Source organism: Ranitomeya imitator, chromosome 2 (genome assembly GCF_032444005.1).
Source record: "Ranitomeya imitator isolate aRanImi1 chromosome 2, aRanImi1.pri, whole genome shotgun sequence".
NCBI classification, from domain to species: Eukaryota; Metazoa; Chordata; class Amphibia; order Anura; family Dendrobatidae; genus Ranitomeya; species Ranitomeya imitator.
In genome coordinates, this window is record NC_091283.1 from 795,973,067 (window position 1) to 796,000,693 (window position 27,627).

At 43.9% G+C, this 27,627-nt stretch overlaps 1 protein-coding gene across 1 annotated transcript in view; it reads left to right on the forward strand.

The window, feature by feature from the left end:
* Positions 1-27,627, forward strand: part of SFXN2 (sideroflexin 2) — an 89,607-nt gene that overhangs the window by 10,659 nt on the left and 51,321 nt on the right. The window contains exon 3 of the mRNA XM_069753716.1: positions 22,152-22,322. Within this exon, the coding sequence (XP_069609817.1) occupies positions 22,152-22,322 (171 nt within the window). The remainder of the gene's footprint in view (positions 1-22,151; positions 22,323-27,627) is intronic.

Sequence of the window (27,627 nt, forward strand, 5' to 3'; positions counted from 1 at the left end):
TATCTTCTTGCTTGAGTATGGGGGCGGAATATACATTGCCACTATACACATCAATACTCCATTCATTTTACATTTCACCACCACATACTGACCATCGACATCCTCTTTTACCATTACCTCCTCATACTGCACCCCCGCAGGTATTAACACAGACACACCCCTAGAGTACGTCGAGAAAGTAGAATGATACGCCCTCTGTATCCAGCGCCTATTCAATATGTTCACCCTCTCCCGCACTAAATGTGTCTCTAACAAACATATCATTGAGACCTTCTGTTCTCGGACATACTGCAGACTTGCCGCCCGCCGTGTTTTATCCGCCAGACCTCTCACATTCCAGCTCAATATTTTAATACAATCTCCCATCATGTGGCTCATCATTTCTTAAAGTATCCAATTTCCCAAGTATGAGCTGCCCCTGCCCCCTCCCAACTTACCCCCCTAACCTCCCCAGTGTAACGCATTCTTCCTCTCATCAAGAGTGGGGCTCCACTGCCCACTGCGAACACTCTCCCTTACTTAACCCTCTCCATTCGCGTCCCGCTGCCATAGCAATCACAATTTTCCCCCCAACTTTCACTTTATTGTATCTTAACATTTCAACTTATATTAACATATAGAAAAAGTACCAAACCAGTTCACAGTACCCAGCATAACCCTCCTCCCCCGTACTTAGTAGTTGGTACTGTCCCCTCTGGCCATTCCTTCAATATGGCCCAGCAAAACCCCCAACAGTTGCTCAACTCTTTAACCATTGCTAACGAGCGCAGAACTCTCCTCCATCGACAGAGAAAACAAATCCCAACTGGATCTTGCCAAAATGTCAGTCGCCCATTCCCTTAAGTTTTTTTCTCATGAGTATCAAGCCACTGGGTAGCGTCCTCCGGTGTCAGGAAAAAGTGGGTCTTATTAAAAGCCACCAGTCTCAGCTTGGCGGGAAACATCACTGAATACTGCACTCCCAGCTCCCTCAGTCGCCGCTTGACTCCAGTAAACTTCATCCGCTGCTTCTGAACCGCAGCGGAATAATCCGGATAAATGGCGATTTTTTTGACCTCCAGCCGTCAGATCCTCCATCTCTCTAGCCTTTCTGAGAATAATATCTCTGTCCCTGTAGTTCAGTATTTTAGCAAGCATGGTACGGGGATTTGCTCCTGGGGCAGGGGGCTGCGGCGGGACCCTATGAGCCCGTTCAACAGCAAAGACTTTTGTCAACACTGTGTTCCCAATCTTCTTCAGCAGCCAGTTCTCCACAAACTCAGTGGGATTTCTCCCCTCAGTCTTTTCAGGCAGCCCCACTGTACGTATGTTATTTCTTCTGGATCTATTTTCCAGATCCTCATTTTTGGCAGCGAGCTCGGCTATTGCTTGGGCGAACTTCTTTTCAGCTTTTTGTAGCTTAACTATGTGATCTTCTGCCGTGCTCACCCTCTCCTCCACCACTCCTATACGTTTGTCCATTTTCTGCAGAGCCGCATTAATCTGTGCCGTGTCCCCTTTAACTTCCTGCATCTGCTGGGCCAAGGAGTTCAGGGATTGCTGACATGAAGAGATCAGTGTGATAACATCTCTAAGAGTCGGCTCCTCTCCCTGTGATATGGCTCCAGGTCCCCCACTAGCCCCCGCCATGCTGCCTCTCTCCTTCCCCCTCTGTACCTCATGCTGCTCAGCCTTGCTTGCTTCCTCCTCCTGGTCAGCTCCAGCTCCAGATCCTGGTTCTGCCTCCTCAGCAGCCTCCACTCTGGCATACTGCTGCAGCTTTGCGGCCACCTCCATGTGCTGCTGACATGCGGCGTTCTCCTTCTCGGCGTCCTCCCTAGCATCGGAGCCATCTTGGTGGCTCCTGCATCGCTGGTGCCAGCGTCTTTCTGCCGCCTCCTGGTCATCGCTGCCGACTCCGGACCTGCTGCTCCGCACCGCTGCACTCTCCGGACCTTCAGCCAGCCGGATTTAGGTGAGTTTACCCGAAAATCGGGGTTAAAGCAGGATTTTTGTCCTTATGGCAGCAGGAGCACTCTTCCCTGCTTCCACTCACATGGCCAGCTAGGACACGCCCCGACAGAAAAATCTTTAAATAAGAAGGTGTGTCCAAACTGTTGGTCTGTACTGTACATGTTTATTTCCTTTGTATTGGAACAACACAAAAAAACAGAGGTTAAAAAAAGGCAAATTGAACATAATTCACACAAAATCCCCAAAATGAGCTGGACACAATAGTTGGCACCCTCAACTTAACATTTGGTCGCACGCCCTTTTGAAATAAAAAAACTGCAATCATTTGCTTCCTATAACCATCAACAAGCTTTTTACACCTCTCAGCTGGAATTTTGGACCACTCTTCTTTAGCAAATTGTTCCAGGTCTCACATATTTGAAGGCGCCTTCTCCCAACAGTAATTTTAAGATCTCTCCACAGATGTTCAATGTAATTTAGATCCTGACTGATTCTTGGCCACTGCAGATCTCTCCATGTTTCCATGCATTTCTGTGTGCTAGGATGCCAACCCAGCTTTCTGGCAATGGATAGTACATTTTGTCCCTAAATCCTTTGGTAATCTTTACATTTCATGGTGCCTTGCACACAGTCAAGGCACCCAGTGCCAGAGGCAAAGCAACCCCAAAACATCTTTGAACCTCCACCATATTTGACTGTATGTATTGTGTTCTTTTCTTTGTAGGCTTTATTTCGGTTTCAGTAAACCGAATGATCTGCTTTACCAAAAGTTCTCTTGGTCACATCTGTCCATAAAATGCTTTCCGAGAAGGATTTTAACTTACTCGCATACATTTTGGCAAACTGCAGTCTAGCTTTCTTATGTCTGTGTCAGCAGTTGGGTCCTCCTGGGTCTCCTGCCTTAGCATTTCATGTAATTCAAATGATGATGGATAGTTTGTGCTGACACTGATGCACCCTGAGCCTGCAGGACAGCTTGAATTTATTTGGAACTTGACTGGGGCTACTTATCCAAATCCGGATTATCCTGTGTTGCAACCTTTCATCAATTTTTCTCAGCCGTCCACATCTAGGGAGATTAGCTATAGTGCCATGGGTTGTAAACTTCTTGGTTATGTTATGCACCGTGGACAAAGTGTTACGGCTGCGACCGCAGACGCGGCCGAACTGACGCCTTCACATCGTCAGATGTGACAACGTGGGGCGAGCGTCCCTAGTAGGAATGGAATGTGGACCCACTGGACCACATAGAGTTACCTGGACCTACCCAGACTAGGGAAGGGCAGCGAGCAGGGTCTGTGGCAGCTGAGCATTTGGACAAGATGGCAATATGCAGAACTAGATTACACTGCACAACTTCAGGTATGAAGAAACAAAGTTTACTTAAATGAAAGCACAGTACATAACAAAACATAATGATGTCAGGATCCCGATTCCACACATCAGAGTACGGTACGCGTCTCAGGATAACAGAAGACGAAGGCAGGAGGACATCACGGGTTGATGAAGTCCAGGGTTATCTGGCACGGGAATACTAGGACGGCCTCACTCTCAGGCCTCAGGCGCAGCACAGGCTCAGCAGGAGAACATCAGTCACCGACCTCGGACGAACTTCAGATGATGGCAGGGGTCATCACGGGTTAATGCAGTCCAGAGTCATCTGGCACGGGCTTACTAGGACGGCCTCTCTCTCAGGCCTAGCACTGGCTCAGCAGGAGAACATCAGACACTGACCTTGGACAGATGTCAGACGATGGCAGTGGTCAACATGGGTTGATGCAGTCCAGGGTCATCTGGCACGGGCTTACTAGGACAGCGTAGCACAGGTTCAGCAGGAGAATATCAGACACCGATCTGGAAGGACATCGTCACAGGGTGGACCTGGGGGAACCGGAGGAACATCGGGTCACAGGCTAGACATCAGGACACAGACTGAACATCAGGACATCAAGACACGGACTGGACATCAGGACACAGGCTGGTCATCAGGACATCAGGACACAGGCAGAGCATCAGGACATTGGAGACAAGAAGAACATTAGGACATCAGGACACAGGCAGGGCATCAGGAATACCGGATAGACATCTGGGACAGTGGTGTGGCAGCCCAGGTCATCGGCTGCGACACTGGCGTGGCAGCTCAGATCATCGGCTGGGACGCTGGCGTGGCAGCCCAGGCATCAGTTACATCAGGACATCAGCCACAGGAAGGATATCAGGACACAGACAGGGTATCAGGTCACTGGCGTGGCAGCCCCGGTCATCGACTTGAACGCGGATGGCACAGAACCAGGCAGCGGCGGTCATCAGGTACCCAGCTACGGCCGTCAGGCTCCGGGACATCGGACCTAGAAAAGAACTCAAGCGTGATGGTGCAAGCACCGCCGGACTGGACCTGGGCCGGACGGGTTTAGCACCGCATAACAGGCTGGGCACAGCATAGTAAGAGCTCAGCAAGAACACCGGACTCCATCTTTAAAAGATGAGCCCAGGAAGTTCAGACACTGGTTACTGGGTGTCAGACACAAAATGACTTCAGAAACATAACACAGAGGACACAGTTCAGACAGGGTCAGGTACTGGATATGCAGCCTTCAGGATAGGCAGGTCTGGGTACTCTGCCCCCAGAATAGGCAGAAAAACAAAACACAACAGATCTTGATATGCAGCCTCTAGGATAGGCGGGTCTGGGTACTCTGCCCCCAGAATAGGTGGAAAAACAAAACACAAACTGATCTGGATATGCAGCCTCCAGGATAGGCGGGTCTGGGTACTCTGCACCCAGAACAGGCGGAAGACAGGTATCAGCTCTCCCAGAACATACTGCAGACAGAATGGGAGCTGGATACCCCACACACAAGGCAAGACTCAGAAACACAATGCAATGCTTTGGCAACGCCCAACAGGAAAGAGAGAGTTTATATAGAAGCTGCCCCTCAGCAATAGGCAGAGGGAGCAACACAGGTGCACACTCAAACCCTAATAAAAGCAGGGAAGGTGTGGCCGCGCGCACCCTAAGCACAAACTGAAACCATTACAGCACAGGAACTGTGGCTTAGGGCACCTGGCAGCGACTGCTAGCCTGAACACACGTGGAAAGTCATGCACCAGCTGCAGAGGACCTCTCAACTCGCGGATAGCTTCCACAGCGGCAGCCAGGGTCCGCTCATGCGGATGGTCATGCAGCAGAGCAAAGACATCACAGCACATGTGTAGCTACGCAGCGGAGCAGGGAACTGAGCTGCATCCATATAGGTTAAAGACAACAGTATCCCTGCACATTAGGGGGAGAGGAGAAAGGGTTAAAGCAGAGACATGCAGAGTAGCGCCAAAGTATCAAGGTATCAACCCACCGGTGTTACACAAAGGAACTTCAAGATCTCTGGAGATGGACTTGTAACCTTGAGATTGTTGAGATTTTTCAATAATTTTGGTTCTCAAGTCCACAGACAGACAGTTTTCTTCTCCTCTTTCTGTTCTCCATGCTTAGTGCTGCACAGACAGACACACAATGCAAAAACTGAGTCAATGACTCCCCTTTTTATCTGTTTCCAGCTGTGACTTTCATATTGCCCACACCTGTTACTTGCCACAGGTGAGTTTGAACAAGCTTCACAAGCTTGAAACAAAGTTGTTCACCTACAATTTTGGAAAGGTTCTAACAATTTTGTCCAGCCAATTATTGGGGTCTCGTGTGAAATGATGTCCAATTTGCCTTTTTTTCTGTTTTTTTTTTGTGTGTGTGTTGTTCCAGTACACACAAAGGAAATAAAAGTGTAATTGCAATCATTTTCTGGAAAAAATACTTTTGTTTTCTGTAACGATTTAAAGGGTGCCAACACTTTCGGCTATGACTGTATACATATTCTAATGGTTAAAGTTAAAAACACAGGAGAAAAATAGGAAAATAGGTGCGGAAGAGTCCAAATATATATCGGTACGATATTGAGTAGGAGTGAAATGCCTACTGTCCAGAGTCCTAATAAAAAACATACATTTATGGCACAACTATAGGTTTCATCCAGTGTATGATATACCGTAGATTTGTTATTCTCAAGTAATAATATGCCCACATTCAACCCCTGCTTTTGCCACTCTCAATGTTTGAAAACCATTCCTCGTCTTCAATTGTACTAATCCGCCAGTGTGAATAAAGGAGAATGAAAAAACTATAATTTATCACGTTGCTGTAAAAATTCTTATTGCTGGCATGATCGGTTAATATGAATGCTGCTCATAGCCCCCCTACCAGCTGAGACATTAATGCAGATTCTTAGCTTTGACTTTTCAAGCCATCGATACTTAAAAGATAATATAATGTTTATATATTATTTTGGAATATTCTAGCCTCTATTTAGAAGTGGAGAAAAAGTGGAGAATAGATGTATAATCCAGCACCAGAACTATAAAAATCTGAAGTTTATTTAAACTACATTAAAATAAAGAAGTAAAATGACAATGTGCATAGAATCCTGGTAAATAAAATTGGAGTCGCGACTCTGTTGTCGGGTGTCTTGGTATTTTCAGGACAAAGTTCGCATCTTAGCAGCATTCAGAAAACAACGTTCCCTGTTATATGAGAATCACAAACTACTCTTGTTCCAGGATTATTCGGCCGCCTTGGCAGCCAGACGTAAAGCCTTCAATCCTGCATGCAAACTCTTGGTGGATAAGAACATTCGCTTTGGCTTGCAGTATCCTTCAACTTTGCGCTTTGACATAGCGGGGAAAAATTGGTCCTTTAGTGATCCAGATAAGGCTTTGAAGTTTCTGCAGGAGGAATCCCAGGCACTTGCTAGCTCTGACAAAACCTGACGAGTAGAGCTGTCACAACTTGTCATTTTTCAGTGATGTCGCGTTTATGTTAATACTCTTTTGCCCTTAGGCGACATGTTTATTTTTCATGTAGTGCTCACTCTGTGGCTGAGCACCTTGGTTACAGTTAAAAAGTTTGAATGGTGTGGGGGTATGGGTGGGGGGGAGGGTCTCTGCATGCGCAAACATAATGTTCTGGTTCTGGGGGATCTTACACTCACTCGCTGGGATGGGTGGGGGTCTCACTCACAGTATTTATACATAGGTTACACGGCTGTTCGCAAAGGTGTAGGTTAATGGCGGATCAGTCTAGCTCTAAAGATGCCGCAATCCGCTCTTTACAATGGTGCTCATGGAATGTTAACGGGTTGAATACTCCAATTAAGAGGAAAAAGGTTCTAAATTTTTTACAAAAACAAAATTTTCACATCATCTTCCTACAAGAAACACATTGGATTAAAAACAATCACCCCTCTCTGCTTAGCAGGAAGTATACGCTTTGCGCTGAGGCTTCACATTCCAAAAAACAGTGAAGACGCGGTACAGCTCATGATCCAAAGCATACCACATCATCTGTAAAACCCGGCGGAGGCAGTGTGATGGCTTGGGCATCCATGGCTGCCAGTGGCACTGGGTCACTAGTGTTTATTGATGATGTGACACAGGACAGAAGCAGCCAAATTAATTCTGAGGTATTCAGAGCCGCCATACTGTGTGCTCAGATCCAGCCAAATGCGGCAAAACTGATTGGTCGTCGTTTAATACTAGAGATGGACAATGACCCAAAACATAAAGCCAAAGCAACCCAGGAGTTTATTAAAGCAAAGAAGTGCAATATTCTTGAATGGCCAAGTCAGACACCTGATCTCAACCCAATTGAGCATGCATTTCACTTGTTAACCCCTTTACCCCCAAGGGTGGTTTGCACGTTAATGGCCGGGCCAATTTTTACAATTCTTTATGTCCCTTTATGAGGTTATAACTCTGGAACGCTTCAACAGATCCCAGTGATTCTGACATTGTTTTCTCGTGACATATTGTACTTCATGATAGTGGTAAAAATAGCCATATTAATACATAATGGCCTTAAATATGAGATCATTGATACACTGGAGGACCCGCAAGGTAGATTTCTCTTGGTCAGAATCATAATTGAGGGAATGCATTTTAGCCTGGTTAATATCTATGCCCCTAATGCACCTGAGACACAATTCCAAGTTAAATTGTTGGAGAGTTTGGCGGGGTGGGATACATCTCTGTTGTGAATTCTGCTCTTGGGCTCCCTCCGGTGGTTGTTGATGGTAATGCAGTTATTCCTGAGCAGCAGTCTTGGACAGGTGTTTCTGCTAATTGCAATTCTGACTGGGGTATTTAGCTGTGCAGGACTCATTAGTCCTTGCCAGTAGTCAATGTTCCTTTGGAAGTGTTGGTCCTCTGCCTGGCCTCTCCTGCTTGCTGCCAATTCAGCTAAGATAAGTGTTTGCTTCATTTTTTTAGACACACTGCTATGTGTTTATTTTCTGTGCTTTTCTTGTTTCTATTTTTGTTCCTGCTAGACTGTGCCTGATGTTTTTCTCAGTCTAGTTGGACTCGCTGGAGTCGCAGATATACTCTCCACATCTTTAGTTAGGTGGTGGAGTTTTTGTATTTTTCTGCTGTGGATATTTTGTAGTTTTTTTATGCTGACCGCATAGTATCCTATACCATCCTTTCCTATCTAGGTAGAAGTGGCCTCCTTTGCTTATCCCTGTTTTCTGTCTGCGTGTGTCTTTTCCTCTCCTACTCACAGTCATTATTTGTGGGGGGCTACCTGTCCTTTGGGGATCTACTCTGAGGCAAGAGAGTTTTCCTATTTCCATCTTTAGGGATATTTAGTCCTTAGGCTGTGTCGAGGTGTTTAGGTCTGGTTAGGCACACCCCACGGCTACTTCTAGTTGCGGTGATAGGATCAGGGTTTGCAGTCAGTAAAGTTACCACTGCTCCAGCGAAGGTCATTTCATGCTGCTCCAAGGCCACCTGATCATAACACATCTCGGGTAGTCATGGGCGGTGACTTTAACGAAGTAGCAGACGTTTCCATGGATAGATCCGGTTGTAATGTTGCTCATGGACTGGGGCGGGGGAATGGCATCCAATCACTCTTAGACCACCTCGACCTGGTCGACGTGTGGAGAATACAACACCCCCTGGAAAGGGACTATTCTCACTACTCCCATGTACACGACTCCCACGCTAGGATTGATTGTTGGTTATTGCACTCGTCACTAATACCCCTAATAACACAGTCAAATATACAAAATATCCATATATCGGATCATGCCCCAGTAACGTTTAAACCTAATCTAACGACCCCAATACATCAAGAGAGGAGGTGGAGTTTTCCTTCGTACCTCTATCAGTTGGACGATTTCAAAAAGTATTTGCAGATGTCATGGGAGATCTATAAGGGTGACAACCGCGCTCATTGTGAAGACGCTCATTTGTTTTGGATGGCCTCTAAGACCGTGTTGAGGGGCCAAATTATTTCCTATGTCAGTCACACAAAAAAAGACATAATGAAACGATTGGTGGAAACACAAAAATCACTAACTCAGGCCTACAAGGACTTTAAACTAAGCAATACTCCACCGACAAAGGAAAAGTTGTTGAGGGCTAAGGAGGAGGCGGACGTGTTGGCACATGAGATGGCTATGCTCAACTTGGACTACCAAAAATATAAATATTTTAAATGGGGCAATAAACCGGGGAGGGTGTTAGCGTCCCTTACACATCCATATAGGAAAGCGACGAAAATACATAAAATACAACGACGTGACGGTCACATCCTGGCAAACAATGAGGAGATAGTAGATGAATTCAGAGCATTCTTTAGCGAGTTGTATAGTTCGGAGTTGGGAGGGGAAGAGGTGAGTGGGGAGTTTCTTAGAGATCACCTGGCGCAGACACTCACAGAAGAAGAAAGGGAGGCCATCAATTCCCCCATAACACCCTCGGAGATTTTACAAGTTATAACTAAACTGAAACTGTCTAAGGCACCGGGCCCAGATGGGTTCAGCAACGAGCACTATAAAATTCTGGGAACCAGTCTGACTTCACACCTGTGTGAGTTGTATAACAACATAGTTAAATATGGCCACCTTCCCGACCGGTTCAATGAAGCGGTTGTCATTGTTCTTCCAAAACCAGGCAAAGATCACTCGCAGGTTGAAGGATATAGACCAATATCGTTACTTAATTCAGACTTCAAGATATTTACAAAAATTCTGGCTGACAGACTATAAAGAATCATCCCTAATCTAATCTCGCTGCAGCAAACCGGATTTGTACATAGGAAATCCATCACATACAACATCAGAACAGCCCTGGGAGCCATATCCTACAGTAGAGTGAACCATCATATGAAAACTATTGTGGTTAGCCTAGACTTCGATAAGGCGTTCGATAGGGTGGCGTGGGGTTACCTGTTTGATCTGCTATCATTTAGAGGGTTTGGCTCATGGTTCTGTGAGGCAGTTAAATCAATCTATAAAAACCCGTTATCTAGGATGTCGGTAAATGACACTTTATCTAAGCCCTTTGAAGTCCAACGAGGGACGCGCCAGGGTTGCCCTTTGTCTCCCCTCTTGTTTAATTTGGCACTAGATCCATTCTTGAGGACGTTACAGAACGAGGCGACATTTGAAGGGGTGAGAGTAGGAGCTGCATCTATAAAGATCTCGGCCTTCGCCGACGACATTCTTTTATTTATTGCCAACCCAACTCAGGCAATCCCGGCTATCATGAATATCTTGGAGAAATTTAGTAAGTGCTCTGGTTTTAGGGTCAATTATAGTAAATCTGAGGCTCTAGCGGTTTTCAGGTCTGGGAGGTTGAGTGATCCCTTGTTTCCATTTCATTGGAGCCAGGAATCTATTAAATACTTGGGGATACGGTTGCCTGCGGTCCCTTCCATTTTATATAGAGTCAATTATAAACCTCTAATCTCCTCCATAATTAGTCTCCTCCATTCGTGGAAACATTTCACTTTATCATTCTCAGGTAGATGCCATCTAATTAAAATTATAGTGTTTCCTAAATTGTTATATGCCTTTCAGACGCTGCCCCATCTCCTGTCTAGAACAGATCTTGGTTTACTAAACTCAAATTTTCGTAAATTTATTTGGGGGGTTGGAGGCAGAACTCGTATAGGTCTTGTTAAATTACAGGCGACAAGAGCAGAGGGCAGAATCAACTTTCCTGACCTGGGTAGATATAATCTGGCAGCTAATTTTAGATATGCCATTGATTGGATAAGAGGTGTCTCTCATTTCGCCAATGTTGACCTAGAACAACAATTCTACCCGCATATCTCACTGTCGGCTTTGCTACATTTAAAAGGGGAGGTTCTTCCGATGAAGATACGGGATCACCCGACACTGTGGCAAACAATACTGACTTGGAGACGCTGTAGAAAGATCTGTAAACTAAGGGCAGGTTTGTCCCCATATCAGCCTTTCCTTGGTAATCCGGGGTTCTTGAGGGGCACTGCACCATCCTTCTATAAACATCTGGCCTCCCAGGGTTGTAGGCAAGCAATTGATCTACTGGATCTTAATTTCTCGGTGTTAACCTTTGAAATGGCATCGCAGCGTTTCCCACTATTTAGCAATAGTCCATTCCAATTTCTTCAGGCGCGCAGCTTAGCACAGAAATGTCAGTCGATTGGAGGAGTGGGGGAAGGGAGGATAAACTTAGATGGGTTTATTAGAAATGTAAGATCCCAACCGGCGTCTATAAGTAGCATCTACTTGGTAATACACAAAAAATGGACATGGGAGGGGAAAACCTTGGGAGTGGCTAGGTGGTTAAGGGACCTCCCGGGCCTCAAGGTGGAAGATCTTCTTGACGCTACACTAGCGCAAAGGAAAGTACTATCATATAGTAGTTACACTGACATGGCACTACTAATATTACATAGAGCCTACATCACGCCCTATTTGCAGTCTAGGATGTCTCCTGTCTCTGTTTACTTGTGTTCTAAGTGCAAATCCCACAACACTGATATATACCACCATCTGTGGAGTTGCCCGAAAGTTCAGGAGTTGTGGGATGGTGTTCATGCTGAGCTGCACAAATTGTGTGGAATCAGTTTTACGCTCACCCCACAATGGTCTATCTTCAACATTCTAGATGAGGCACACCACAAATTATCCAGATATATCAAAGCAACACTCATGATATGGGCCTCGTCGACCAGGAAAAGCATACTGCATCAATGGTTGAATCCAGCAACCCCATCGCTCTCGCTTATTCGTATAAAGATCCAATTTATATTTAGAATGGAATGGATGGATGCTTTCTTCCTTTGGAGACTAGGGAAAAGTTGAGAGCGCAATTTGAAAACACCCAATGGTACTTATTACAGCGGATAAGCGGCAATACACCAATTCCATAACATGCTTTGATGGTTACGCGCATGCAGAGAAAGGGTTTTTGGGTGGGGGAGGGAATGGGTTGAGTTTAAGACTTCCAAATCATTTTGTTATTACCAACTGTTTGTTTTGTAACATGAAAAATTTAATAAACAGATTTACAAAAAAAAAAAAAAAAAGGACCTAATGTAAGGCTATGTGCACACGATGCGGATTTTGCTGCGGATTTTTCCGCAGCGGATTTAGAAAATCCGCAGTGCAAAATCAGTGCGGTTTTCACTGCGGATTTTCACGCGGTTTCTTCTGCGGATTCCTCTGCGGGTTTTCAACTGCACTTTCCTATTGGTGCAGGTTGAAAACCGCTGCGGAATCCGCAGAAAGAAGTGACATGCTACTTCTTTTTTCCGCGCGTTTTTTTTCCGCATCATGTGCACTGCGGTTTTTGTTTTCCATAGGTTAACATTGTACTGTACACCGCATGGAAAACTGCTGCGGATCCGCAGCGTAAAATCCGCTCCGGATCCGCAGCAAAAACCGCAACGTGTGCACAAGCCCTAAATTGGGTTTTATATTCAATGTGTCCTCTTTTTTTTTTTCTTCAATATTGCTGTAGTAAATCTTGCAATTTTTAGGCTGCATGCCCACATTGCGTTTTTTAAGCGTTTCCGGCGCGTTTTTCCGCTGTGGAAACGCTTAAATAATCCTAACAAAACGCATCCCATTAATTTTAATTGCATTCTGCAATTGCTGTGCCCATACTGCATATTTTTTTTATAGATCGCATCGCGGTAAAATATACAGCATGTTCATTTATTTTGCGGAATCGCGGTAATTCCGCCGCCAAAGACTTGTATTGGAACGCTTGAAATCCGCAAATATTAAAACCATTTGCGGATGTCAAGCACATTTGCTGCGGTTCTTTAAATCAAAACCGCAGCAAATGGGAAGTGACATCATGGGCATCCCATCATGCCATCCTATGAGCATCCCATAATTGTTATGGCTGGCAATCAGGCAACACAGCGTGCAGTAATCAGCGCACATACAGAGATCTGGCAATAACCAAAAACAATAGGACGAGCTCTGAGACGTGGAATCTCTGTAGACTGCAGTACCTGATCTATCCTCACACAACTATAAGCAGCAGTGGATTGCGCCTAACAACTACCTATGCAACTCGGCACTGCCTGAGGAGCTGACTAGCCTGAAGATAGAAATACAAGCCTGACTTACCTCAGAGAAATACCCCAAAGGAATAGGCAGCCCCCCACATATAATGACTGTTAGCAAGATGAAAAGACAAACGTAGGAATGAAATAGATTCAGCAAAGTGAGGCCCGATATTCTAGACAGAGCGAGGATAGCAAAGAGAACTATGCAGTCTACAAAAAACCCTAAAACGAAAACCACGCAAAGGGGCAAAAAGACCCACCGTGCCGAACTAACAGCACGGCGGTGCACCCCTCTGCTTCTCAGAGCTTCCAGCAAAAGACAATAGCAAGCTGGACAGAAAAAAACAGAAAACAAACTAGAAGCACTTATCTAGCAGAGCAGCAGGCCCAAGGAAAGATGCAGTAGCTCAGATCCAACACTGGAACATTGACAAGGAGCAAGGAAGACAGACTCAGGTGGAGCTAAATAGCAAGGCAGCCAACGAGCTCACCAAAACACCTGAGGGAGGAAGCCCAGAGACTGCAATACCACTTGTGACCACAGAAGTGAACTCAGCCACAGAATTCACAACAGTACCCCCCCCTTGAGGAGGGGTCACCGAACCCTCACCAGAACCCCCAGGCCGACCAGGATGAGCCACATGAAAGGCACGAACAAGATCTGGGGCATGGACATCAGAGGCAAAAACCCAGGAATTATCTTCCTGAGCATAACCCTTCCATTTGACCAGATACTGGAGTTTCCGTCTAGAGACACGAGAATCCAAAATCTTCTCCACAATATACTCCAATTCCCCCTCCACCAAAACAGGGGCAGGAGGCTCCACAGATGGAACCATAGGTGCCACGTATCTCCTCAACAACGACCTATGGAATACATTATGTATGGAAAAGGAGTCTGGGAGGGTCAGACGAAAAGACACCGGATTGAGAATCTCAGAAATCCTATACGGACCAATAAAACGAGGTTTAAATTTAGGAGAGGAAACCTTCATAGGAATATGACGAGAAGATAACCAAACCAAATCCCCAACACGAAGTCGGGGTCCCACACGGCGTCTGCGATTAGCGAAAAGCTGAGCCTTCTCCTGGGACAAGGTCAAATTGTCCACTACCTGAGTCCAGATCTGCTGCAACCTGTCCACCACAGAATCCACACCAGGACAGTCCGAAGACTCAACCTGTCCTGAAGAGAAACGAGGATGGAACCCAGAATTGCAGAAAAATGGAGAGACCAAGGTAGCCGAGCTGGCCCGATTATTAAGGGCGAACTCAGCCAACGGCAAAAATGACACCCAATCATCCTGGTCAGCGGAAACAAAACATCTCAGATATGTTTCCAAGGTCTGATTGGTTCGTTCGGTCTGGCCATTAGTCTGAGGATGGAAGGCCGAGGAGAAAGATAGGTCAATGCCCATCCTACCACAAAAGGCTCGCCAGAACCTCGAGACAAACTGGGAACCTCTGTCAGAAACAATATTCTCAGGAATGCCATGTAAACGAACCACATGCTGGAAGAACAAAGGCACCAAATCAGAGGAGGAAGGCAATTTAACCAAAGGCACCAGATGGACCATTTTAGAAAAGCGATCACAGACCACCCAAATGACCGACATTTTTTGAGAAACGGGAAGGTCAGAAATGAAATCCATCGAAATATGTGTCCAAGGCCTCTTCGGGACCGGCAAGGGCAAAAGCAACCCACTGGCACGTGAACAGCAGGGCTTAGCCCTAGCACAAATTCCACAGGACTGCACAAAAGCACGCACATCCCGTGACAGAGATGGCCACCAGAAGGATCTAGCAACCAACTCCCTGGTACCAAAGATTCCTGGATGACCGGCCAGCACCGAACAATGAAGTTCAGAGATAACTTTACTAGTCCACCTATCAGGGACGAACAGTTTCTCGGCCGGACAACGATCAGGTTTATTAGCCTGAAATTTCTGCAACACTCTCCGCAAATCAGGGGAGATGGCAGACACAATGACTCCTTCCTTGAGGATACTCGCCGGCTCAGATAACCCCGGAGAGTCGGTCACAAAACTCCTAGACAGAGCATCCGCCTTCACATTTTTAGAGCCCGGAAGGTATGAAATCACAAAATCAAAACGAGCAAAAAATAACGACCAACGGGCCTGTCTAGGATTCAAGCGCTTGGCAGACTCGAGATAAGTCAAGTTCTTATGATCAGTCAATACCACCACGCGATGCTTAGCACCCTCAAGCCAATGACGCCTCTCCTCGAATGCCCACTTCATGGCCAGCAACTCTCGGTTGCCCACATCATAATTACGCTCAGCAGCAGAAAATTTCCTGGAAAAGAAAGCACATGGTTTGAACACTGAGCAACCAGAACCTCTCTGTGACAAAACCGCCCCTGCACCAATCTCAGAAGCATCAACCTCGACCTGGAACGGAAGAGAAACATCAGGTTGACACAACACAGGGGCACAGCAAAAACGACGCTTCAACTCCTGAAAAGCTTCCACGGCAGCAGAAGACCAATTAACCAAATCAGCACCCTTCTTGGTCAAATCGGTCAATGGTCTGGCAATGCTAGAAAAATTACAGATGAAGCGACGATAAAAATTAGCAAAGCCCAGGAATTTCTGCAGACTTTTTAGAGATGTCGGCTGAGTCCAATCCTGGATGGCCTGAACCTTAACCGGATCCATCTCGATAGTAGAAGGGGAAAAGATGAACCCCAAAAATGAAACTTTCTGCACACCGAAGAGACACTTTGATCCCTTCACGAACAAGGAATTAGCACGCAGTACCTGGAAAACCATTCTGACTTGCTTCACATGAGACTCCCAATCATCTGAGAAGATCAAAATGTCATCCAAGTAAACAATCAAGAATTTATCCAGATACTCACGGAAAATGTCATGCATAAAAGACTGAAAAACAGATGGAGCATTGGCAAGTCCGAACGGCATCACCAGATACTCAAAATGACCCTCGGGCGTATTAAATGCCGTTTTCCATTCATCTCCCTGCCTGATTCTCACCAGATTATACGCACCACGAAGATCAATCTTAGTAAACCAACTAGCCCCCTTAATCCGAGCAAACAAGTCAGAAATCAATGGCAAGGGATACTGAAACTTAACAGTGATCTTATTAAGAAGGCGGTAATTAATACACGGTCTTAGCGAACCATCCTTCTTGGCTACAAAAAAGAACCCTGCTCCCAATGGTGACGACGATGGGCGAATATGTCCCTTCTCCAGGGACTCCTTCACATAACTGCGCATAGCGGTGTGTTCAGGTACGGACAAATTAAATAAACGACCCTTAGGGAATTTACTACCAGGAATCAAATCGATAGCACAATCACAATTCCTATGCGGAGGTAGGGCATCAGACTTGGACTCTTCAAATACATCCTGAAAGTCCGACAAGAACTCTGGGATGTCAGAAGGAATGGATGACGAAATAGACAAAAATGGAACATCACCATGTACTCCCTGACAACCCCAGCTGGTTACCGACATAGAGTTCCAATCCAATACTGGATTATGGGTTTGTAGCCATGGCAACCCCAACACGACCACATCATGCAAATTATGCAGTACCAGAAAGCGAATAACTTCCTGATGTGCAGGAGCCATGCACATGGTCAGCTGGGCCCAGTACTGAGGCTTATTCTTGGCCAAAGGTGTAGCATCAATTCCTCTCAACGGAATAGGACACCGCAAAGGCTCCAAGAAAAATCCACAACGTTTAGCATAATCCAAATCCATCAGATTCAGGGCAGCGCCTGAATCCACAAACGCCATGACAGAATACGATGACAAAGAGCACATTAAGGTAATGGACAAAAGGAATTTGGACTGTACAGTACCAATAACGGCAGAGCTATCGAACCGCCTAGTGCGTTTAGGACAATTAGAAATAGCATGAGTAGAATCACCACAATAGAAACACAGTCTGTTCAGACGTCTGTGTTCTTGCCGTTCTACTTTAGTCATAGTCCTGTCGCACTGCATAGGCTCAGGTTTACTCTCAGGCAGTACCGCCAGATGGTGCACAGATTTACGCTCGCGCAAGCGACGACCGATCTGAATGGCCAAGGACATAGACTCATTCAAACCAGCAGGCATAGGAAATCCCACCATTACATCCTTAAGAGCTTCAGAGAGACCCTTTCTGAACAAAGCCGCTAGTGCAGATTCATTCCACAGAGTGAGTACTGACCATTTCCTAAATTTCTGACAATATACTTCTACATCATCCTGACCCTGGCATAAAGCCAGCAGATTTTTCTCAGCCTGATCGACTGAATTAGGCTCATCGTAAAGCAATCCGAGCGCCAGGAAAAATGCATCAACATTACTCAATGCAGAATCTCCTGGTGCAAGAGAAAACGCCCAGTCCTGTGGGTCGCCGCGCAAAAAAGAAATAATAATCAAAACCTGTTGAATAGGATTACCAGAAGAATGAGGTTTCAAGGCCAAAAATAGCTTACAATTATTTCTGAAGCTCAGGAACTTAGTTCTGTCACCAAAAAACAAATCAGGAATCGGAATTCTTGGTTCTAGCATCGATTTCTGATCAATAGTATCTTGAATCTTTTGTACATTTACAACGAGATTATCCATTGAGGAGCACAGAGCCTGAATATCCATGTCCACAGCTGTGTCCTGAAGCACTCTAATGTCTAGGGGAAAAAAAAGACTGAAGACAGAGCTAAGAAAAAAAAATGATGTCAGGATTTCTTTTTTCCCTCTATTGGGAATCATTGGTGTGGCTCCTTGTACTGTTATGGCTGGCAATCAGGCAACACAGCGTGCAGTAATCAGCGCACATACAGAGATCTGGCAATAACCAAAAACAATAGGACGAGCTCTGAGACGTGGAATCTCTGTAGACTGCAGTACCTGATCTATCCTCACACAACTATAAGCAGCAGTGGATTGCGCCTAACAACTACCTATGCAACTCGGCACTGCCTGAGGAGCTGACTAGCCTGAAGATAGAAATACAAGCCTGACTTACCTCAGAGAAATACCCCAAAGGAATAGGCAGCCCCCCACATATAATGACTGTTAGCAAGATGAAAAGACAAACGTAGGAATGAAATAGATTCAGCAAAGTGAGGCCCGATATTCTAGACAGAGCGAGGATAGCAAAGAGAACTATGCAGCCTACAAAAAACCCTAAAACGAAAACCACGCAAAGGGGCAAAAAGACCCACCGTGCCGAACTAACAGCACGGCGGTGCACCCCTCTGCTTCTCAGAGCTTCCAGCAAAAGACAATAGCAAGCTGGACAGAAAAAAACAGAAAACAAACTAGAAGCACTTATCTAGCAGAGCAGCAGGCCCAAGGAAAGATGCAGTAGCTCAGATCCAACACTGGAACATTGACAAGGAGCAAGGAAGACAGACTCAGGTGGAGCTAAATAGCAAGGCAGCCAACGAGCTCACCAAAACACCTGAGGGAGGAAGCCCAGAGACTGCAATACCACTTGTGACCACAGAAGTGAACTCAGCCACAGAATTCACAACACATAATCCAGGAAGACGAGAATCCCAGATCATTCCCGTCTTCCTGGATGATGGCTGGTATGATCTTGTGGCATCTTGAATCCAACAAAAAAATACAATGGAGAAGAGGGGTTGGACTAGGAAATGACCTCAAAGTAGCCTCTTTTTTGTCCAACTTTATTTGTGCTCAGAAAAGCTTCAAAAACACTTAGAAAAAAACGCATGAAAAACGTCAAAAAACGCATCAAAATCCGCATGCGTTTTCCTTGGCAAGGGTGTGTGGTTTTGATGACGAAAAGCCTGCTTCTATTCGGCAACGTGGGCACATAGCCTTACACTGTCCACTAAGACTAATTTTAGACTCTCACTTCCTGTTCAATATAGAAGACTTTTCAGCAGTCATTATCATCACAGACAGGATTGCAATAAAAAGTAACCTCTTGGTGATGGTCACAGCTCACTTGCTCCTCTCTTTACAATGACTGATAACCAAATCAGCATTCCCAGAAAAAAACAGTCAATAGGATCAGATGCAGTTTAATGCTGCTCATGTTCATGAGGCTGCTGAAAAGAGCAGGGAGCATGAGTCTATTATTAGGTCTAATGGCAAAAATTGTAAGATTCTTTTTTCTAATAATAAAATAAAATCCCCAAATTAAAGAAAACGCAATCTTTTTAATACCGTATTTATTTTTTTGGCTTTATGGGTTGGGTAAATTTCAAGTATTTAATATCTCTACTAGAGAATTTAAGGATTAATTTGTTGTGATTCTTTTCATAGCACCTAAAATATATTTGAGTTTAAAAGGAAATCACATATTTTACCATTTCTGTCCATTTTTTTTCTAAAAAAAATAAAAATAATACATACTTTTAAAATGGAATTTTATTAGGAAAGACCAATTTAAATATGTTGCTCGTTATGGGAAAAATGGAAGTAAACTGCACAATAATGAAATCTTCACCTCTAAAATGCACCCCTCCAGAAAGAGGGCAGAGGAGCACTGGGGACTCCTGGCTACAGAAGGGTTACAGTTTAACGAGTGTAATTTATACAGAAATCTGCTGTGCATACGATATTTTAAAAGCACTTCTTCAAATTGCTTGAAAACAAAGGAGAAACGCCTTGAAAAACGGAAAGCGTGTGGGAGCGACTGGTATGAAATTAATTTGTTCCTGACTTTTTAGAGTTAATGTAATGCAGGTAGAGAGTTGCTAGGCAACACAAGGACAGCTGGGTATCAAAACATCTCTAGTGCTGGGATAGATCAATAAACCTGTCAGATTTTAATGATCGGCTTTTTTTTTGCTGTGAAATCCATTAAAGAGGTTCTGTCACTTAGAAATTCACTTTGCAGCTAATTAAAACCCTGCAACAAAGCCCCTTATCAAGCAGAACAATATTAACAGAGAAATTTTATCAACCGTATTATTATTATATCACAACAAAATGGTAACCAGCTGTATTTTGGTTGGTTGCTATGGGTAACTGCACATTAGGCCTCATCTGACAACTAAGAGTAAAACCCGGCCTTGTTGAATAGAACAGCCAATCACGCTGCAGCTTTTATTTTTCAACAGCAATTAAAGAAATTAAAGCTCAGCTGTGATTGGTTGCTCTGGTAAACAAGGCAAGTTTTACTCAGACAGTTTTGATAAATGTGGGCCTGATTTTTTTTTTCTATTTTTCTTACTGGTTTTTATATATATTTTTTCATAAAAATAACCAGTAAAGGCCTGGAAGATGTGCGACTGTACTAAGAGATCTACTTTTAGAGATCTAGAGTACTAGCCAACTGTACTGGATTGTCCATGAGTCTTCCACTAAAAATGGGGAGACGTCTCCTAATGTCGTAATGTTAATTACTGCTATTAATAATGACTTTCTGATTGATAATATTAATAAAGACAAAAAAGCAGGTTTAAAAAAGTACCCCACCAAAAGTCCTCTTAGGTCTGAATCCCTGTACTCCTCATCCTAGAGATCGAACAGCTAAATCTGGCCATACATTCCTTTGGACCACACCTGTCTCTCCCAACTCCCCCCATATACACCAGTGCTCAGATCGGCTGAGCGTTCATTTGGCTCCAATGGGGAGAGAGGAGAAAAATTTTCTGGAAAAGCTTTATCACCCCAGAAAACAAAATGATGGTTCAGTGAAATTCCAACAGACGGACCCTACTCCACCCCAAAAACAAGGGGAGAGTGAAAAAACCCCCCACACATCAGGTTGTCTGCCATACCCAACTATAAGGGCCCTTATGAATGAGTTGTTTGACCGATGCAGGAAGGGAAGAAATAATCCTTTATGACAGCTATATGAGCTATATGATTGTGCCTCACTCCCATCTCTCCATTAACAACATATGGACGCTTAGCTGAACTGAACCAATTTGGCACAGATTAGTCCCAAATTTTGGCACTTTCAGAAAAAAAGACCCAAATTTTGTAAAGGCCTGCATCCAATGTGTAAAGTCTGTATCTTAAAAGGGGTCAGAAATTAGAAGCCCTGGTATTTTCTCCATGGAAATATCCGCTATGTAAATAGAACCCAGCAAATTTCCTCTTCCCATTCCTTCCGTGCTCTTTATCATTGGTATTTAAGGATGTCATTATAGTGGGTGCTGGGTTTACACTTCCAATTGGACCCTGGAGCTTAGAAGGAGCCAAAAGGTCCCATGGGCCTGTGTGAGAAAAATAATATTCGTAAAGACCCTTGGAAGTCCTGTGTGGGATTTTGAGTTTGGGCCCAAAGACAGAAGCATTTTCAATGCCATACGTTTATGCCCATTTTATCAAAGGGAATCTTGCGGCTTCCTCTCATGCAAACAATTGGCCTTGTATTTGGGCACCTTGCTTGAAAATAGAATCAATAAACAAGAAATGATCAATTTGGTACCGATTCACTCTGAACCTCCATGGGCAATGTTTTGGTATATTGTGTCTTTTCGACAAATATGTCAGTGCCCTTAGTCCTATACACTGTCTGTATTACAGGAAGGTGTCATATACTTGCATAACTTTGTGGTAACAAACCTGCAGTAAAAGGTAATTTCTCCATAGGGTCCCTAATGTCTCTGCCTTTCCTCCACCATCTGCTTATATGTCACATTTCAGTGCTTTGTGTTTTTGTTTTTTATGTTGTTTTACTATGGTTTTCTGCAGGTTGTCATTGCTGCTTACACTTCCTTATAGGGTAAAATGTAGGGTCTCCATCTAAGTGCACCGAATTCACTCATAGTAATAATTTATTAATATAAATAATTATCTTTCAGACCAGATTAGACTGTGTATTCTGTGTTCAGAGCAGGTGTGACTCCTCCCGGCACCAGTGTTGAACAACTCCATTACGCCAAGAAGCTATATGATTCTGCTTTCCACCCGGACACCGGCGACAAGATGAACCTAATTGGAAGGATGTCGTTCCAGGTTCCAGGAGGGATGGCGATCACCGGGTGCATGCTACAGTTTTACAGGTACAGTCATCTCATAAATTCACCTTTCCACCTAGGCCTATACAATTAGCTTTATGGAAATATAAATTATTCATTGCATTTAAGGAGATGTATAAGTTACAAAAAACCATGGCTTCTTTACCCCTCATTGAAGTGAACAGGCTACATCTATGAGTTAGCTTACTTTGGTCCTAATAATTTACACCAATTCATGACATTTCTGGGTGAATTCAGGTCACGTCCTTCCCTTCTTCTGGTAGGTCACACCAATGCATCCAACTACATGTCCAAAACATATATCACATAATATTCGCCCTCCAAACGGAAGCTGCCAGAAGAATGGACGGTTACACCCCGTGAACTTGTCCACATTTTTTCATGTGAACTTGTCCACATTTTTTCATGTTACACACACAAAGTTAAATGTATTTTATTTGGATTTTATGTGATTTACCTACACAAAGTAGCAAGTATTTGTAAAATACAACTCACCAAATAATACTCCACGTGTGCACGTGGCCTTGAAGGCTGAAAAAGACTTGAGACTGGGGAGTAGGTTCACCTTCATGCAGGACAGAGCTGCAATGGATGGTTTAGATCAAAGCATATTCATGTGTGTGAAGGGCCCAGTCACGGTCCAGACCTAAATCCTATTGAGAATGCCTGGCGAGACTTGAAAATTGCAGTTCACAGACGCCTCCATCCAATCTCACTGAGCTGGTTTGCAAAGAAGAATGTGAGAAAATGTCAGCCTCTTGATGTGCAAATCTAGTAGAGGCATACCCCAAAAGACTTGCAGCAGAGATTGCAGCTAAAGGTGATCATATAAAGTATTAACTAATGGGGACTAAATACAAATGCACTTCACAATTTTCAGATTTAGATTTTTAAAATGTGTAAAAAAAAAAAAAAAAAAGTTTTAAGTTTGTGGGTATAACATGAAAACCATGTTGAAATGTTCTCAGGGTATGAATACTTTTTCAAGGCACTGTATGTATATAAGTATATGACAGTCCGCGTATGTGGATGCTTGTGTATCTTTTATAAAAATCCTGCATATGTTCCTGAGCCCTAATGTTTTAAAGCGAACCTGCCAGCAGGATTGTGCACAGTAACCTACAGACAGTGTCAGGTCGGCACCGTTATACTGATTACAATGATGGTGAGGAAATCCGTCTTGTGGTTGTTGTCTGATCTTTATTTTCAGTTTTGAGTTAATGATACGCTTGTGCTTCAGGGTGGCCTGTGTGGGGTCTTCATGTGGTGCTCTGATTAGGTATTCATAATGCAGACTGCTGACAGGTCCCTGACCCCTCACTGACCTGCCCCCTAGATTATATAATGAATATCTGTACATACTGAAGAGAAAAAAAAACCTTTTGCGGGCAGATGCCAGCCTTGCCTCCTGCGCTGCAGCATAATTGCATGTGTAGTGTTCTAGTAAACACTGTTCTTCATGTTATTGATCAAGTACAAAAAATAAATAAAATCAATTTGAAAATGGCGCCTGCGCAGTAGCAGCTATCAGTGTGTATAAAGATCTGATAGCTGCTATTGTGCATGCGCCGGCGGAGCCATCTTGGTAAAGAAGAAAAAAAAATGTCGTCCCCCCACAGGCCACCCTGGAGCACGAGCATATTATTAATCCAAAGCTGAAAATGAATATTAAACAACAACCACAAGATGGATTTCATCACCAGGTATCATTGTAATCAGTATAACGGCCACGACCTGACACTGTCTGTAGGATACTGTGCACAATCCTGCTGACAGGTTCCCTTTAAAAAGTGTATGCTCCAAAAAAGTGTTTTTCTTGTAATAAAACTGTGATAATAGTCTTTCTGAGAACATTCACAATTCACGTAATTCAAGCTATTTACTGGGCTATTTCGTATAAATTACTGTACCCCTCTCCATGATTTTTTTTTCTGGTTTACTTTATCCTGACATGTTACTTATGTACTGTTTACTATACTGTTTATATAACGCTGTGTTTATACCGTCTTGTATATATTTGAAAAAAAAAATCTATAGAAGTGTTTGGTTTGAACTCAGTAAAAAAATATTGGCTTTTGACTCTAGGGCTTCAGAAAAGAATGAAGGTTGAAGAAGTACCGTAATTTTATAGAAATTCTGTGATAAACTTTGGGATGTGTTGTTTTACTATTTGTTGTAATTAGCCAGAAAATCTAGATTTCAAAATCAGTGGCAATTGATCTTTTATCTGAATCATTGATGATTTTTCACATTTAATAAAATGTTATGTGTAGGATATGTAACTACACAAATCTATTATTAATCCCTTCTCGCCTTGACTAGCTTTCGCTTTTGCGCTCTCGCTTTTTCTTCCCCATCTTCCAAAAGCCACTTTTGTTATTTTTCCGGCGACAAGTCATAGTCTTGAGTGACATCATTCATTTGAACATACAATATAATGGAAAACAAAAAAGAAAAGTGTACTGAAACGGTGAAAAAGAAATGCAATTCTAACATTGGTTTTGGGGTATTATATTTATGGTGTTCATTGCGCTGTGAAAATGACCTGCCCACAGGTCTTTTAAAGGGTGAAAAAAATTTGAAAGTTGTAATTTTTGCCATTTTTTTTTTTACAACATTTTATTGCATTTCCCGTATTGGTTAATATTACATGTATATTTTGATCAATTAGACTTTTACTGATGCGACGATTCCAAATATGCTTATTTTTTATTCATAGGTATATTTTTTTAGTAAAATGTAAATTGTTCATTTACTCTATAAGCTTCTGACAACATGTCTCCGAATTTCCAAGCAATAATTTTTGTATTTTTTTCTGACAAAGAAAAATGGTAAAAATAAAAAAAACAAACAAAAAAAAAACCTCAGTGCTTTCAGACCTCAAATAATACAAAGAAAATAAGTACATAATCATTTAGAAACAACAATACTAATGTTTTAACTCAGGAAGAGTTCAGAAATCAATATTTTGTTGAATGACCATGATTTGTAATCACAGCTTTCATGCTTCTTTACATGCTTTCCACCAGTCTTTCACACTGCTTCTGGCGCAAAAATGTAAGCAGTTCTTTGATGGCTTGTGACTATCTAGTCCAAGTAAATCAAATTTCTGTGAAATCAAACAGTCCACTTAGGAAGCAACACTGTTTGACTATCAATTTCACATGCTGTTGTGCAAATGGAATAGACAACAGATGGAAATTATTGGCAATTATCAAGACACCCTCAATAAAGGAGTGGTTCTGCAGGTGGGGACCACAGACAACATCTCAGTACCAATGCTTTCTGGCTGATGTTTTGGTCACTTTTGAATGTTGGTTGTGCTTTCACACTAGTAGTAGCATGAGACGGATTCTACAACCCACACAAGTGGCTCAGGTAGTGCACCTCATCCAGGATGGCACATCAGTGCGAGCTGTGGCAAGAAGGTTTGCTGTGTCTGTCAGCGTAGTGTCCAGAGGCTGGAGGCGCTACCAGGAGACATGCAAGTACATCAGGAGATGTGGAGGGGGCCGTAGGAGGGCAACAACCTAGCAGCAGGACCGCTACCTCAGCCTTTGTACAAGGAGGAACAGGAGGAGCATTGCCAGAGCCCTGCAAAATGACCTCCAGCAGGCCACAAATGTGCATGTGTCTGCACAAATGGTTAGAAACTGACTCCATGAGGATGGTCTGAGTGCCCGACGTCCACAGATGGGAGTTGTGCTCACAGCCCAACACCGTGCAGGACACTTGGTATTTGCCACGGAACACCAGGATTGGCAAATTCGCCACTGGCGCCCTGTGCTCTTCACAGATGAAAGTAGGTTCACAGTGAGCACATGTGACAGAGTCTAGAGACGCTGTGGAGAACGATCTGCTGCCTGCAACATCCTTCAGCATGACCGGTTTGGCAGTGGGTCAGTAATGATTTGGGGTGGCATTTCTTTGGAGGGCCACACAGCCCTCCATGTGCTCGCCAGACGTAGCCTGACTGCCATTAGGTACTGAGATGAGATCCTCAGACCCCTTGTGAGACCATATGCTGGTGTGGTTGGCCCTGGGCTCCTCCTAATGCAGGACAATGCCAGACCTCATGTGGCTGGAGTGTGTCAGCAGTTCCTGCAAGATGAAGGCATTGAAGCTATGGACTGGCCCGCCCGTTCCCCAGACCTGAATCCGATTGAACACATCTGGAACATCATGTCTCACACCATCCACCAACGTCACATTGCACCACAGACTGTCCAGGAGTTAGCGGATGCTTTAGTCCAGGTCTGGGAGGAGGTCCCTCAGGAGACCATCCGCCCCCTCATCAGGAGCATGCCCAGACGTTGTAGGGAGGTCATACAGGCACGTGGAGGCCACACACATTACTGAGCATCATTTCCTTGTCTTGAGGCATTTCCACTGAAGTTGGATCAGCCTGTAACTTCATTTTCCACTTTGATTTTGAGCATCATTACAACTCCAGACCTCCGTGGGATATTAATTGTGGTTAATAATTTTTAGGTTTTATTGTTCTCAACACATTCCACTATGTAATCAATAAAGATTTACAACTGGAATATTTCATGCAGTGATATCTAGGATATGGTTTTTATATATATATATATATAGAGAGAGAATTTTTTTGTGTGTATCTCGTTAAACACTTTTTTTACTTTCATCGGTCTCTTTAAGGGACTTGAGCCTGCAGTTATTCAGTTATTTGTTTGCTTTTCCTACATAGTTCAGTAATACTATAAAGCTTTCTACAGAGAAAATGATGTTCTCCAATGAAGTCCAGCAGCTTCATAGGAGGACTAAGATGGGGGTGAAGCTGACCATCAGCAGTTTCCTGGCTGCCATGACAAACCAATGGGACTCCTCTATTGCATTGCGAGATAGCCAGAGGGAGCAAATGCGCCATTTAAATGCCCCTTTTAGTTAAAAAAAAAAAAAGTTATGGCTCTTGGAAGAAATGAAAGAAAGCACAAAAAGAAAATATAGCCCAGTCTTTAATAAGGATTTTAATCTAGGCATCATCTGTCAAGAGATTTGGAAGGCTCCCTCACACAAGATTGAGGCTCCTTTTCATTTTGTGATATCTGACTAAGGCTACGTTCACATTAGCGTTTTGCGCGGTTGCGTCGGGCGCAGCCGCGGCGACGCATGCGTCATGCGCCCCTATATTTAACATGGGGGGTGCATGGACATGCGTTGTGCTGCGTTTTGCGACGCATGCGGTTTTTTTGCCGCAAGCGTGGGGCGCAGAAAACGCAGCAAGTTAAAAAAAATTTGCGTCCAAATTTCGGCAAAAAAGGACGCATGCGTCGTAAAACGCTGCGTTTTAGCGTGCGTTTTGTTG